Raw genomic sequence first — 15,442 nt, 5'->3', positions numbered from 1 at the left:
CTGTATTCTCATTTTGGTGTTTGGTAGCACAATGACCCTAGAAGGAATCATGACACAATTATCATGATTTTACAGATGGGAAAAGTGGAACATGGAAATAAGTGACTTACTGGAGGCCACACATTAGTCAATATTAGAGCTATAACTAGAGGCCAGGAGTTCATATGCCACAAGTCTGTAAATCCATTAGACTATGCAGCAGCCACACGCACATTCATAATGAAATCTATCCTGAGTGTGTCTTCTGACTGCCATGTTGTATGCTGATAAAAGACATAATCAACATGATCCTTTTTAAAAATAACATTTCTTATTTTTATTGGGCGTTTGTAGCGGAGCGTGAGATTGTACGGGACATAAAGGAGAAGCTTTGCTACGTGGCATTGGATTTTGAGAATGAAATGGCAACAGCTGCTTCCTCCTCTTCTCTTGAGAAGAGTTATGAGCTTCCTGATGGACAAGTTATCACCATTGGGAATGAACGATTCCGATGCCCAGAAACTCTCTTCCAACCTTCATTCATAGGTGGGCCTGGGCTGTGTGTACAAAGGGCTTGGCTGAACTGTAAACAAAGGTTGTGTTTATTTGTAATGGAAACATTAAATGTGGAGACTTTTATGTCCTGAGAACCTGTAGCTTCTGTTAAGTTCATCAGGAGCTGGGTTTGCTCAGCCCCTCTGGTAAATTGACTCAGGTTTGCTCAGCCTCTCTGAGAAAATATACAGAGATCTGCTGGTCTTGCTATATATTAATTTGCCTATCAGGATAGAAAGTGCCAGGGTTTTAAGACAGTGATTGTTCATGTTTGTTTCAAATACCTGTATCAATTCACCAGATTAAGATGACAGCCTACCAGCCAATACTTCAGCACCATAAGATACTACTTCCCATTCAGACAGTTTGATATCAGTGATAAATATCTGATAATGTAAGAAAAAAGATTTATCATCCAGGTACTGTCTCTGCTCCACAATCAGTTTCTCTAGTCCACAACTCAGCAAACTATAGAATATAAAACCAATGTATTATTGTTTTCAAGTAGTTTAAGCCATTTATAGAACCACCTTCAGCACATGGTAGTTCCTCATAGAACTCTCTTTGACTTCAGCAACTGACTAACGACAGCAAGTATGGCCCAAAGTCAATTCAGTCCTGCTTGGGAAGTCGGTGGTAAAACGCTCACTGATTTCTAACTAGAAATCTGTCTGTTGAAACCCCCGTATGGCCTTCATCTGTGTATCTGAACCACTGTCCTACAGCAGGTGCAGGTGCCTGTGGAAATTTTGTTTTACAGACTGGGAAAATGGGATGTGGAAAGGTTAAAGGGCTGTGCAGCATTAGAACCACCACTGGTTCCCAGTAGTTCTTGGAATACAATTCTATGTCACAATGAAGCTGTGTCTACACGTGCACGCTACTTCGAAGTAGCGGCACTAACTTCGACATAGCGCCCGTCGCGGCTACACGCGTCGGGCACTATTTCGAAGTTAACTTCGACGTTAGGTGGCGAGACGTCGAAGTCGCTAACCTCATGAGGGGATCAGAATAGCGCCCTACTTCGACGTTCAACGTCGAAGTAGGGACCGTGTAGACGATCCGCGTCCCGCAACGTCGAAATTGCCGGGTCCTCCATGGTGGCCATCAGCTGGGGGGTTGAGAGATGCGCTCTCTCCAGCCCCTGCGGGGCTCTATGGTCACCGTGGGCAGCAGCCCTTAGCCCAGGGTTTCTGGCTGCTTCTGCGGCAGCTGGGGATCCATGCTGCATGCACAGGGTCTGCAACCAGTTGTCGGCTCTGTGTATCTTGTGTTGTTTAGTGCAACTGTGTCTGGGAGGGTCCCTTTAAGGGAGTGGCTTGCTGTTGAGTCCGCCCTGTGACCCTGTCTGCAGCTGTGCCTGGCACCCTTATTTCGATGTGTGCTACTTTGGCGTGTAGACGTACCCTCGCAGCGCCTATTTCGATGTGGTGCCGCGCAACGTCGAAGTTGAACATCGACATTGCCAGCCCTGGAGGACGTGTAGACGTTATTCATCGAAATAGCCTATTTCGATGTTGCTACATCGAAATAAGCTATTTCGATGTTGACTTCACGTGTAGACGTAGCCTGAGAGTCCTGAGTTATCTGAAAGCCTGACATTATGTAAAAGGTACATGTCTCAGGAAAACTACTTATCTCTTCTGTGGGGGAAGATGTCACTGTAAGTCAGCTTTACTGTATTTTCATGTCACCCAGTTATTCAAACTGGTTTGTAAGAATCATATTAACCAGCTGGAGTGGGGATGGGTCCTGCTTCCAGCTAATACCAATATTTTTGACCATAGGAACAGCAGACTGTTGTGGGAATGGCTCATGATACTTTTTTTTAATCAATTTGCTAGATGATGGTGTCAATTTATAAGTGAGGCAATATAAATTCCAAGCCTTAAAACACAGTGGGAGAGAAGCCGTTTTTCTGCGCACTGTTTATAACCCTGTCCCCACCTGGAGTTGACAGGAAAGGTAAAAAATTGCCCTTGTCTTTACATTCTTCCCTTCCCCAACCTCCAGCATTTCATAGCTTGTTCCTGGAATTTTCTTTAGGAAGCAATGTCAGCAAATACAGCATGTGTAGGAACTATTGATCCTGATCTGCATGAGTCACCTTTCCACATAGGCAGTCGTATAGAAATAGGTGAAAGGGGTTCCTTAACATAAGAATGTAATATACTGAAATATTATTTTCACACAGGAATGGAATCTGCAGGTGTTCATGAAACCACTTACAACAGCATTATGAAATGTGACATTGACATCCGTAAGGATCTCTACGCTAATAATGTGCTCTCTGGGGGAACAACAATGTACCCTGGTATTGGTGATCGCATGCAGAAAGAGATCACGGCTTTGGCACCAAGCACTATGAAGATTAAGGTAATCCTAACAATTTATACTACACATGGCCAAACTGTGGCTCCTGAGCCACGTGCAGCTCTTTTACCATTGAAATGTAGCTCATGCTTCCCTTGCCTGCCTCCCCCAGTTTGCCACATACCAGGTAGGAAAGCAGGGGCTCAGAACCTCTGCCTTGCTGTGCAGTGATGGGCGAAAGCCTTCTGCCCAGCAGGGCTTCAGCTTCATGGGGTGCATCTGCTCATGCTCAGGGCTTCAGCAGGAATGGGGCTGTAACCCCAAGCCATGGTAGGTGCACCCTAGCTCTTGACCTTCTATAGCCCCTCCTATGTGGCTTGGAGTATCAGTAAGTTTGGCCACCACTGCCTTAAAAATATTTTTTTCATGTTTCCTTTGTTAAGAAATTAAACTCACATATATGCATCAGAGATTGGGTGTCATTTAGTGCTTAGAACAGAAGCCTGGGAGCTGATGCAGTTGGATTCTGTTCCTGGCTCTGTCACAGATTTGTGTGACTTTTGACAAGACATCAGACCTCTTTTCCTTAATTTCCTTATGTCAGGATTCAGAGGCAGGCGTGTCAGTTATTGGCATAGCATGGTAATTGAATCTATGTGAGTGAATGAGTGAACACTATCAGAAATTGGAGTAGAAGAGAGAGCCCGTGAGAAAAGACACCAAGAATGAACAACAAAAAAGGCAGAAGGAGAACTGGGAAAGGATGGAGCTCCAAGGAAGACAGAGTTTAGGACCCTGTGAAGGGGGAGGGTCCCAGAGTGCAGGCTGCAGCTGAAAGTCTGCACCACAATTAAACAGTAGCCTAGCCCATGCCATGTGAGACCAGCTGTATGTGTTTAACTCCAACACAGACATATCCTAAGAGACCAAAGAGTCTGCTAAGCCAATGACTTTTCCTCAAACCAAGAATTTCCGGATTCCAAGGAAATGACCCAGGAAAAACATAATTTGGGGTAGCTCACCTAGCAAGGCTTGACACATTGTTAATCCCTAGGGCCCTGGTCAGGACCTACTGGGATAAGTGGGCCTAGTTCCCACCATCTTGTGCTGTTCCCCACTCATCCCCCTGCCAGTGTGTAGTAACCCAGCTCTGTGGGAGCAATTTGCAGGGGTGCTTGAGCCCACAGTCTGGAGCAATCTGAAGAGGTGATTGAGCCCACAGTCTGGGTTCCCTCTGGGATGACCAGACTGGTAGAAATCACAAGGCAACTAGGCCAGTTGTCATCAGCTGTCATCATGCATGTCCCCAGAGAATGTACAATCTAAATAGACAAGACTGATAAATGGTGGATGAGGAAGCAGGGGCACACAGAAGTGAAGCGACGTGCCTATGGTAACACAGCAGCTTAGGGGCTGACCTGCTAATTGAACAATAAGTCCAGGTCCTTATCCAATAGTGCATGCTGAGAAAAGATGAGCAATTAACTTCGTGAACTTGGGTGAGGGTGTCAAAATTACTGTTCTCAGATGCTAAAGCCCTGAGAACCAACTCTAGGTTTGCTCAAAAATAACAAAGAAACCTGCAGAGGTTGCCCAAATCAAACACTCACTAAATCAAACTTTTCCGGTAACTTTCTTGTGAAATAGGAATAATTACAAGCAGCAGCACAAGTCTTTGCTGTCATCTAATTAAGTAAGCATTTCGTTTAGATCTTCGTGCACAACTAAGGCCAAATTTTTTAAAAGTTACTAGTGATTTGGGTGGCCCAACTGGAGACACCTCAATGAGGCCTGATCTTCCAAAAGTGCTCAGCACCTGCCCCCTGAGACCTCCTTGAAAATGTCTCAACCTGGGCAGCCAAGCACAAGCACTTCTGAAAGATGATGTCTATACTAGGAAATAAAGTCAAATTTATTAAAGTCAACTTTATATCACTAGATTTTATAAAGTTGATGGTGAGTGTCTGTGAGCCGATGCCCAGGTGCCAGCTAAAGGTCCGGTGGGGCAAAGTGGGGGATGCCACACCAGCAGCTACGCTAAGCAACCAGGGCAGGCTGGGTTCTTTGGTTTGTGTTTAGTTCGGGTACAGCAGCAAGAGGAAAATTACACTTAGAGAGGCTTTAACAGTTACTTTTTATTTATACAAAGATAGAAACAATTTAACTAAGACAAATGATTAAAGTACAAGTTAGTACTTGCAGTTTTTAAAGGGGAAACAACACAATTTAACTTAAGAAACGTTTTAGACAAACTAGCTAGCTTAAACTAATACAATTAATGTGTACACAAGAAAGGCCTGTTGCAGGTGTGATTTTTATCCCTGCCTCTTAGACCTGCTGGAACCAGAGTCTTTCCCTCAGTTCCTATAGGAAAGAAGTTTAATACAGGTGTAATTCTTACCCCTGCCTCCTAGATCCAGTGTGACCCAGATTCTCTCAATCCCTTGGGAAGAAGTAGATATGAACCAGGCGTCCCCAGTCTCGGGAGTTAATTCCAGACCTGGCCAGCAGGTGTAGGTGATTAAAACTCAAAGGGGGGGTGGTCTGCCAAGCCCCTTTATACTGTTTTGTCATGTACGCTTCTTCCTGGTCTCAAGTGGCCAATTGGGGAGGAATGTTTTGAACCCCAGGTTTCCAAGGGAAGGTGCAAGGCTCAATTCGCACCTGTGAATTGTGGACAATTGGGCACCTTTGGAGGTGATGGGCGGGGTTCCCCAATCTTCCTGGGGAAGTGATCAAGGCATGTCAATTACCGAGATCAGCCAGAAGGGCAGCCATTAGCTAGCCCATTCACTGTCCGGTTTTTGTGTATAGTAGAGAGGCTGGGCGAGACAGCACACCTGTGTTCCCAGGACATCAAAGGCTGCCTGTCTCCCCTCCCCTGCTTATTTCTCTCTCTGTCTCTCCCAGCGGGGGGGGGGGGGGGGGGGGAGGAAGAAAAGGCCAAATGGGGGGTTCATGTCTGGCTACAGTGTCCACATATTTAGAAAGTCAACATAGTGTGTCCCCATTACCTCTGCTAAGTTCAGTTATGTCAACGGTGCATGTAGGTACCTATCCCACAGTTCCTGCACCCTCGTTGCATTCTGGGTTTCTGTGCCAGTGCGTTAAGGGGAAAAAATGTGCCACAAGTGGTTGTGGGTGTCTGATGTCATCATCCTAGAGTGCATTGCCCTCACTGCCTGCTCCCAAAACGAACTGCCAAATGCATTTTCTCATCACTTTTCCACAGCCTGTCCCTGGCACACACCATTACAAGGGTAGCAGGCCCATCTTGAGAAATATAAAATGCAAAAATAAAAATCTGAAGTTTCAGTTTGGAACTCTTGAAAAGTTTTTTCTATTTTTGTATTGTTTAAAAGTTCCTTTTTGATAGTGTTATTTTGATTCATTTCATTTTGATACTGCAGCTGTGTGGCGTGGGGGCAGGCAGCTGGAGAGTCTAGTAGCTGTGTGGTGTAGAGAGCAGACAGAGAGCCCAGCAGCTGAGTGATGTGTAGGGCAGCCGGAGACCCTGGCAGGTGCGTGATTGGCAGGGGTTGAACAGAGGACAGCTGGAGAGCCTGGGCTGATGCCTGCTTCCTACATCCTGCTACCTGGAGAGTAGGAGAGGTGAAAGTGACAGTCTAAACAGACATGTTAGGTTATTGGGGGGATACTTCTGGAGGCCAATAAAATCAAATTAAATAATGCTGTGTCTACACTATCATTAAGTTGACCTTGTAAATTTGAATTTGGCATTACACCTTCTAAAAAACTGAAGTAGAAGAGTCGACCTTAGGACCTCTTAAAATTGACCTAATGATATTTGTAGTGAAGACAGGTACATTATAAAATTGACATAACTCCCCTAAAATTGGCTGTGTCTACACTACGAGATAAATTCGAATTTAAGGCAGTTAGCTCGATATTGCCAAGTGACTGTCTTCACTGTAAATACCAGTAGCTCGATTTAGGGAGCACTAATATCCAGATTACAATATTGCAGTTACCTGAAGGGTATAGCCTCAACCTCGAATTCAGAAGTTTGATTAAAAGCCAGTGTGGAAGTGCCACATCTTAAAATCGAATTCGTTAGCCTCCAGTGGCGTCCTGGATGTAACCCTCAATGCCCCTCACTGCTCTGTTCTGGCCCCCACTCTCCAGTTAATTAGGTAACAGGAAGACCATGAATTTCAAAGCAGGAGTAGAAAGTCTTTGGCTGTGGGCTTATGTTTGTATGGGAGTCTGAGAAATGTCTGTCTTTCTTTACCCCATTTCTTTCCTGGGGTATAGACTGTGGCTGTTAGTGAGGATCCTCATGAGGTTGGGAGGTTGTCTGTAGGAGAGAACTGGAATACCAGTCCTGGAACCTTTCCCTGCAACAAAGCCCGCTGCCAGCTTTGTCCACATATCTTCTCTGGAAATACCATCACTGGACCTAACCAGGTTACTCACAGAACCACGGGCACTTTCTCATGCTCCTCTACTAACATCATATATGCCATCATGTGCCAACAATGCCCAGATGCTTTGTATATTGTACAGACTTCTAACTCCCTTAGACAAAGGGTCAATGGGCACAAAACAGACATCAAAACACTCCAGATCCACAAACCAGTTAGTCAACATTTTAATGGAATGGGGCATTCTGCCAATGACCTAAAGGTATGTGTGTTACTGAAAAGGAATTATTGCACCGTTTTGGAAAGGGAAACGGCTGAGCTGGCTTTTATATTCAAATTCGGCACATTAACACATGGTTTAAATCGTGATGGGAACTTTCTGAGTCACTATAGGGGCTCGTCTGCATACTTGGCTCAATCTAATTCTTGACCTTCCCCCCCCACCCCTCCACTCTCTGATTTGCTCACCTTGATTATCTTTTTCTGATTTGTCCTCCTTGCTTACTGTTTTTGGTTCTCTGTGTCTTAAATATTGAGTCTGTTCTGGTCTGGCTATGGTCTGAAGAAGTGGGTCTGTCACATGAAAGCTCACCTAATAAACCATTTTGCTAGTCTTTAAAGTGCTACTTGACTGCTTTTTGTTTTGATAGTGTATAGACTAGCACGGCTTCCTCTCTATTACTGTTTGTGTTATATGTTCAGTGTATGATATTTCACTGACATCACCTGTGTTCACAATATTTGTGTAGAGTAGGGGAAAGACAAAAATTCTTTTTTCCTAGACTTTTCTATCCTCTTTCTTCTATCTTCGAAAATACAGTCCGGGCCCCTGTATTATTTTCAGGGATCGAATGCAATTACAGGAGGGGGGACACTCAATGGATGGCCAGTTGAGAATTCAGCTGCAGAACAAAGACATTTCTGTAAACTTCTTTGCCATCTGTGTGGATGCCCTACCTTTCCTTCCTTTCAATGGGAAAAATGGACATTTGCTTAACACAGGAGGGGAATGAGGAAAATGCAATGTGGGAAGATGATGTCAAAGACCAGCAAGCATACCCAGAATGCTATGGGGATGCAGGAACTGCGGATAGGTTCCCACAATGCACTACTGCAACAGTCAATGTCTGCCAATTTGTGTGTGGCAGCAATGAGTCAATTTTGTGAGGAGCATGTGGGAGGTGAGGATGGTCAAATTCGAACCTATAAATTCCAGAATTACAAAATTGATATTAATAAATTCAAATTTATCTCGTAGTGTAGACATAGCCATCAACTTTATGCTCTAGTGTAGACGTATCCTAAGAGCATATGAAGTCCAATCCTGAGGGGATCTGTGCAATCACCACTTGCTTGAGAGAACATCAGTTAAGTGTATTGTCCCATATGTAACCAAAGAACTTTAAAGCACTAAAACACACATTAATGAAAAGGCTTCCGAGGGGTTTTCATATGGGGTAATATGCTGAGATACCCAAATACACGTGTAGCAAGTGGCTATTTTTCATCTAGATGCAAGTAGGAGACACCTGATGAGTATGTTCTTGGCTTCAAGGTAGATCAGGTTACTGAAACCTCCTGGCCACCAGCAAAGAGCTGACTTTTGGACCTTGCCCATTTTTCATCACCATGTTCAAGCCTGATTCAGACGAGTGCTGAGTATCTGCCACTTCACTGGCTTTCTCTCAGAATCTGGCCCAAATAGCCAGGTTCCAAATTGTTACATTGAAATAATTCAAAGTGCAGCTGCAAGGCAGAAGAGATGATTACCTTTTTAGCTATCTGGATGTTTTATTTCAGCGGTGTTGCACTGTTGTAATTGGGAAATGCTTTGATTTAGTAAATTTCCACAGACAAGAAATGTTACTGTGTGAGCTACTCATTTCTCTCCTTGTGAAAAATCACACTTCTCTCCTCTTTTAGATGATTGCCCCACCAGAACGTAAATACTCAGTCTGGATTGGAGGCTCCATCTTGGCTTCTCTGTCCACCTTCCAGCAAATGTGGATCAGCAAAGATGAATACGAGGAAGCTGGTCCTTCTATTGTCCATCGCAAATGCTTTTGAGTACACTTGTCCTGGGCCATAAAAGATAAGTAATAATGGTTCTCTACACTACATCCCCTTTGTGGGAAGTATATGCTTTAGGCTTTCTTCCACTGCTTATTAAAACACAGTAAAGGGCTATCATGCTGATTAGTATATTGTTGTGTTTCTGACTAAGGAAAAGACACTGTAATTTAACATGCAATTGACAGATGCCTTCCAAGAGTAGCAATATACAACAGTTCTGAATCACAGAACACTAGAAGTGGAAGGGACCTCAAGAGGTCAGCAAGTCCAGTCCCCTGCACTCATGGCAGAACCAAGCACCGTCTAGAGCATCCCTGATAGATGTCTATCCAACCTGCTCTTAAATATCTCCAGTGACGGAGATTCCACACCCTCCCTAGGTAGTTTATTCCACTGTTTAAGCACACTGACAGTTAGGTAGCTTTTCCTAATGTTCAACCTAAACCTCCCTTGCTGCAGTTTAAGCCCATTGCTCCTTGTCCTATTCTCAGAGGCCAAAGAGAACAATTTTTCTTCCTCCTCCTTGTAACCCTATTTTAGGTACTTGAAAGCCACTATCAAGTCTTCTCTTCCCTAAACTAAACAAGCACAGTTCTTTCAGTCTTCCCTCATAGCTCATGTTCTCATGTAGAACTTTTCCTTCATGAATCTGTGTGTTTTACAAACTTTCATGAGTTAAGCCACACAAAGTTATTGCCACCCTGTTTTACTGATGGAAACCATGAAAGGCACAAAAATGAAATGATTTATCCAACCTCATATATGATGAAATTCTCCCATGGCACAAAGACACAGCACAAAGTCTATGCACCTCCTTAAGTCCCACTTAGGCCTTATTTGAGTATTGATGTAGGTATAGCTTTTTTGATGGCCTTCGTAGGGTTGCATTTCACCACAGTGAGAAAGTGTAAAACAAACACAACAAGTTTAGACAGGTCCTAAAGTGAAAAGTCCTTTGTGGATAAGTTACATATAATCTTTTCCTTTGTTTTCTATGATTGTTTGGCAGGAATTATAGCTGTCAGCCACAAGCGTCAACAAACTCTAGTGGTTTTGTGCTGTAATTACATAAACCTGGCTAATTTACCTGTCACACATTGTCCTGCTTAAATGTCTCTTTTTGTAGTAGTTAATTGATTTTAATTAACTTGCTGTCACTGTCCTTTTTATGCCAAAGAAAATATTACTAAATAAATAATGAGCCTTTCAAATGTGTTGTCAATCTTCTGGTTCAATAAGATGTGTCATTATCCAGGTAATTCTAAAGTGATTTACATTAATTATATAGCTAGCTATTAAACTTGTACTAATAAGTAGCTCTTACAGTTTATTTTAATTTAATCAGGTAATGAAAATTGCTTTGTTAAATTCCAAGTGTTGAAGATAAGTAATTTTAAAATAAACAAAAATTTCACAATTTCTACAAAATAGTATTTGTCTGTATGTCTAAATGGCTTCAGTTAAATGCAATGCTCTTGCTGGGGCTACTGTGGTCCTTCAAAAGATGAAGTTTCTGGAGATCTCTTCCAGAAAAAACTTCTTCTGAAAGGTTGCAACCACACACACAAAAATGGATCAAAAAATCAATCAGATTTTAAATAGAGAGCGGCCACTTTTGAAAGAATGGGCCATGGAAATACCACAGATTGAAAAATCTGGTGCCATAGAGAGCTACTCTTTCGAAAAAAATAGGGCCCGGGGCATCTATGCACATTTTTTTTCCTAAAAGAATCTTTTAGAAAAAGGCATTTTTCCTCATCCGGGAGTGGAAGAGAGCTGCTGGAAAAAGTGCCATGTTCTTTCAATCTAATATTGAAAGAAAGCATTTTGTGTGTAGAAGTTCTGCAGGATATTTGGAAAGAGGCCCAGCTTTTGCAAAAAACTTGCTAGCATAGACATAGCCTCTGTGTTGAAAACTTGTTACCCTCCTGGCTGTGTTTCAAGTGCCAAACAAACTCATTTGACATGATTCTGCACTTCTGAGGCAAACCTCCCTTTGACTTCATGACCTTAATATCAGGCCCTCTGGTTTCAATCCCTGTGAGGTATGCTAGCTAGACGAGTATTTTATCTGTTCCTAGGTGAAGAAAGCATGGCACAAGGAAGAAGAGGGATTAGAGAAGGTCTTCACAAACAGTCAGGTGATCTAAAAACTAGGCCATTTTTTCTCACTCATTGATGTCACTGCACTCTGTACCAATGCTCCCTAAATCCTCCGTTCACAGCTAGTAAGGAGAGATGTCAGCAAAAATATTTGCATCATTCAAGGTGGGGAAAAACATGTCAGTTGTGCAGAGTATTGATTTTCCACGGCCAAGAGCTTGGATTCGGTGCGCACTTCCTCCGCTCACAGTCTGTTTATGTGACTTATGCTCCAGGGAAAGAGCAATTTTTTTAATTGTCAGCTTTTGTAGAAGCCAGGTTTTTTTTTCTCCTAGATAATGGCCAAAGGTTGATTACAAGGCGGCATTCTTTAAGTATGAAAAACATAGAGGATGACTTAAATAATTCCTGATCCCTTTATAGGCAACATGAAAGGCCCTGGAAAACAGCATATAAGCAAAAAGTGATTAACTGGTATCAAGATCAGCAGTTCTTATCAATGGCTGATGCTGCCCTATTTGGTTTTCAGCTAGCCTCTTGGGTAATTCCAGCCAATTGTTTGCCTATGAAAGTGCATCAGCATTTTTGGATGATATTTGATAATCCATCTGCATCTAATGTGTTTGTCCATGCTTTTTCCAGCTCCTCTGTGCAATTGAGCAAGAAATTAAAAGGTGACAAATAATGAAAAATGCCAGGTGTTTGCCTTTGTTCCATGAATTACATTAGAAATGAATGTAATGCTGACAAACGGACACAATGTGGATTTAGCATACCAGCTTTTACATATAGTAGCTCTTGAAATTGATCTTGTCAGCTCTCTAGGCAATACAGCACAATCTTAACCTGTACATCTTCCAGCCAGTGATGTTTATGGGAATATCCTTAGGTTCTCAGGTTAGTGGTGTGTCTTTATTGTTACAAATCCTTGTAATGTTAAAAAAAAATAAAATTAAATCAAATTTGTTAATGAAAATGCCAAGTTTATTCTGGTTTTAATATTTTCAAGGGTTTTCTTACATTTTCATGCTTTTTAAAAAAATCCGCAACTCCTTGCGCATCTCTCTTCTGTGCATACTCGCCTCTTATTTATCCGAGCAAAAACTGCCAGAGTAGCAAAGCTCCTGGAACATACAATTTCACAAACTCATTTTACAGGTCATCAGCTTAGTGCTTCAAAGCAGTAAATGGGTCAAGTATCCTGGCTGTTATGGAGTTGCCTGAAAATATGTCAGGATATACCAGTCAATTTACACTGTTATTTTGTCAGAGGGGTAGTTGTGTTAGTCTGTATCTTGCAAAAACTATGAGAAGTCCTGTGGCGCCTTATAGATTAACTGATATTTTGTAGCATAAACTTTTGTGGGCAAAGACCCACTTCATTAGATGTGTGGCTGCAGAAAAAAATGATACATGTACTACACTGCCTCATAATAACATTTCTGAAAATGACTGACTAAAATAAAACATGAATAGAAGAAACAGGAAAGGATATATCAAAGTATGATCAAAATATAGCCAAAACCTTTGGTTCTGTAATGATATCCTTGTCGCAGCATGCACGATAAAAATTGGCTTACAGATATGACTATGGATAACATGAATATATGTTATGCGACACAGATCATGTAACATACTAATTTTACAGTCACAATCTGCTGAATGTGTATATCCTGGTTTTGTGCATGTATCATTCATGTATATTGGGCTAAAAATAGGAAGTTTGGATCTTTTCATAGTTCTGAATGTGTCACTGAGGGCCATCAAACCTGAAAACCTACTGGCTTGGTTGATGACCTGTGAATAGCCTTGTTTGTTCAGTAAGCCCAAATGGTGGTTGGTTCTAGAGAGATGTGTCCATGCCACCTCCTACTGGCAACTCTGATGTGATGTTCTTTTAAGTGAAATAAGAACAGCTGTTTAGGATAAAGAATTTGCATGTAACAAGTTTCTTAGTGGATTAGAACTAGCTAAGCAGTTATTTTGTTCATTTTAATTTGGTAGCTTACTTTGGTATGCCTGTTCTCACTCGCAGCAACTTAAATTTTACTTTATGTTCCTAATAAAAACCCTTTTGTGTAATCTCAAACCCAGTGTAAATGCTCGTTACTTTGGGGAGAGCATCCACTGTGCATATCTCACTTTCATTGATAAAAGGGATTGACCTTATGAGCTTTCTCTTTGTAAAACTTTTACTCAGAGACAGATGGATTTATTTGGGGTTCTGGTCCCTTTGGGAGGTTGGTTTCCTGGGTGCTGTGCCCTTACAACTGAGTCCTCTTGGAGCTGAACTGGTTCAGCATCTGTGCTGCTCTGTGGAGCGGGCAAAACCCCCAACTCTGTGCCTTGTCTCGGAGAGACCAGAGGATCTCGCCCTGCAGGACAGAGTGGTGGGGAGGGCACAAAAGCAGGAAAGTGGGATGATCCAGAACACCAGGGGAACAACCCAAGGGGACTTCTCTAATTTACCCCATCACAATCCTGTTATTCAACCTAAAACCAGTAGAAATGGTTCCAAATATATGTGTAAAGAGTCCAGTGGAAGCAGGCTTTTTGTTTATTCCTCTGCTGCGTTTGCAACACAAATATTGAAGCATTGTGCCAGTGTGCTAGAACAGTGTTTCTCAACCAGTGGTACAAATACCCTTGGGGTATATTGAGGTCTTCCAACTAATCTAGATATTTGCCTAGTTTTACAACAGGCTACATTAAAAACACTAGTAAAGTCAGTACAGTCTAAAAGTTCAGTCAGACAATGACCTGTTTCTACTGCTTCATATGCCTTATGCTGCAATGCAAGTATAATATTTCTATTCCTATTCATTTATTTGATGATAAGATGGTAGACAGCCAACAATAGTAGTCTTCTGTGATATTTGTGTGTTTTCGTAAGTAAGTAGTTTTTTAAGAGAGGTGTAACTTGGTGATATGCAAAACAAATCTGACTCCTGAAAAGGTTACAGTAATCGGGAAGGGCTGAATGGCACTTGTTCAAGACCTCAGGTTACTTTAGGACCATATTTCTCCACTGGTGGTAAGTGTACCCAAAAGAACTCTGTGGGGGGGTCATATAAAAATTTTTTGAAAAAGGCGTACTTTATAAATAAATAGGTTGAGAAACTGTGCTGGAACATGGTTGTGGAATTCGCTAGAAAGAAAAGTGAAACTGACATGGATAGCTTCTCCGGATAAGTAACCCACAACTTAAATCATGAAAAATAATTTTTTAAAGATACGCTGTTTTTCTAATCTGTCCATGCTAATCACCTAAATATTGTATATGATGTTTACCAGGAACAGTTGGCCTTCAATGAAATTTAGCCATTGAAAATGAAATCAAAAGAACTTTATTTAGTGCATTTCATTTAAAAAAAATCTAAAAACTTTGCTTTTAGAAATACTTGGGGAAAATGCATGTATTTGATACACATTAGTCTTACATAAACTGATATACTTTTGGCAATAACCTTTATTTTATTTATCAGAAGCCCTCTAACATGCTTCAGTGCAGTTATATTTTTCCTAAGCTAAAATTTCCCACATGTCCTACCATCCCTCAGTCAAACTATTGAAAAAATGTATGGGCCTTGTACTGAATCATAAAGACCAGCTGACACTGGTTCTGCTGTACATCTGACGCGGAAGAGCTGAGAGCTCACCCTGGAGAATGCCGCTAGCAAAACCCACCTGGAAAGATCAGGGGCTTCTCAGATAGCTAGACTCTACTCCCAGAAGGAAATAATTATTTGTGCAGGTGCTTCTGTGCGATTAGTTTGCATTAAAAGTTATTCTGTGTTTTCTGAGTTGATCTGCTAGTATTAACAATTGGATCAGAGTTTCATAAATCTGTCCCATATGACACTACTCAAACTTCTCTCTCCACTATTAGCCTGAGACATGCTGTGAGTTCTTTGGTGAATATAACTGTGCAAAAATATTTATAAAAGAACATTCACGTGTGTACAGTACTTATTGTTTTTAGAAGTAGATAGCAATTTCTTGAAGTACAGCATCAGTGAATGCAATTACAGTTA

The 15,442-nt window shown here is 41.8% G+C and overlaps 1 protein-coding gene across 2 annotated transcripts in view; it reads left to right on the top strand.

The window, feature by feature from the left end:
* LOC142014604 (actin, aortic smooth muscle-like) overlaps nt 1-10,733 on the top strand; it is a 29,706-nt gene extending 18,973 nt beyond the window's left edge. For both annotated transcript variants that reach the window (XM_074997461.1, XM_074997462.1), the window contains exons 7-9: nt 334-525; nt 2,729-2,910; nt 9,156-10,733. In XM_074997461.1, coding sequence (XP_074853562.1) covers nt 334-525; nt 2,729-2,910; nt 9,156-9,299 — 518 coding nt within the window. In that variant the 3' untranslated portion in view covers nt 9,300-10,733. The remainder of the gene's footprint in view (nt 1-333; nt 526-2,728; nt 2,911-9,155) is intronic.
* The last annotated feature ends 4,709 nt before the right edge of the window (nt 10,734-15,442 follow it).

Source organism: Carettochelys insculpta, chromosome 6, assembly GCF_033958435.1.
Source record: "Carettochelys insculpta isolate YL-2023 chromosome 6, ASM3395843v1, whole genome shotgun sequence".
NCBI lineage: Eukaryota > Metazoa > Chordata > Testudines > Carettochelyidae > Carettochelys > Carettochelys insculpta.
This window is presented reverse-complemented; position numbering and strand designations above follow the sequence as displayed.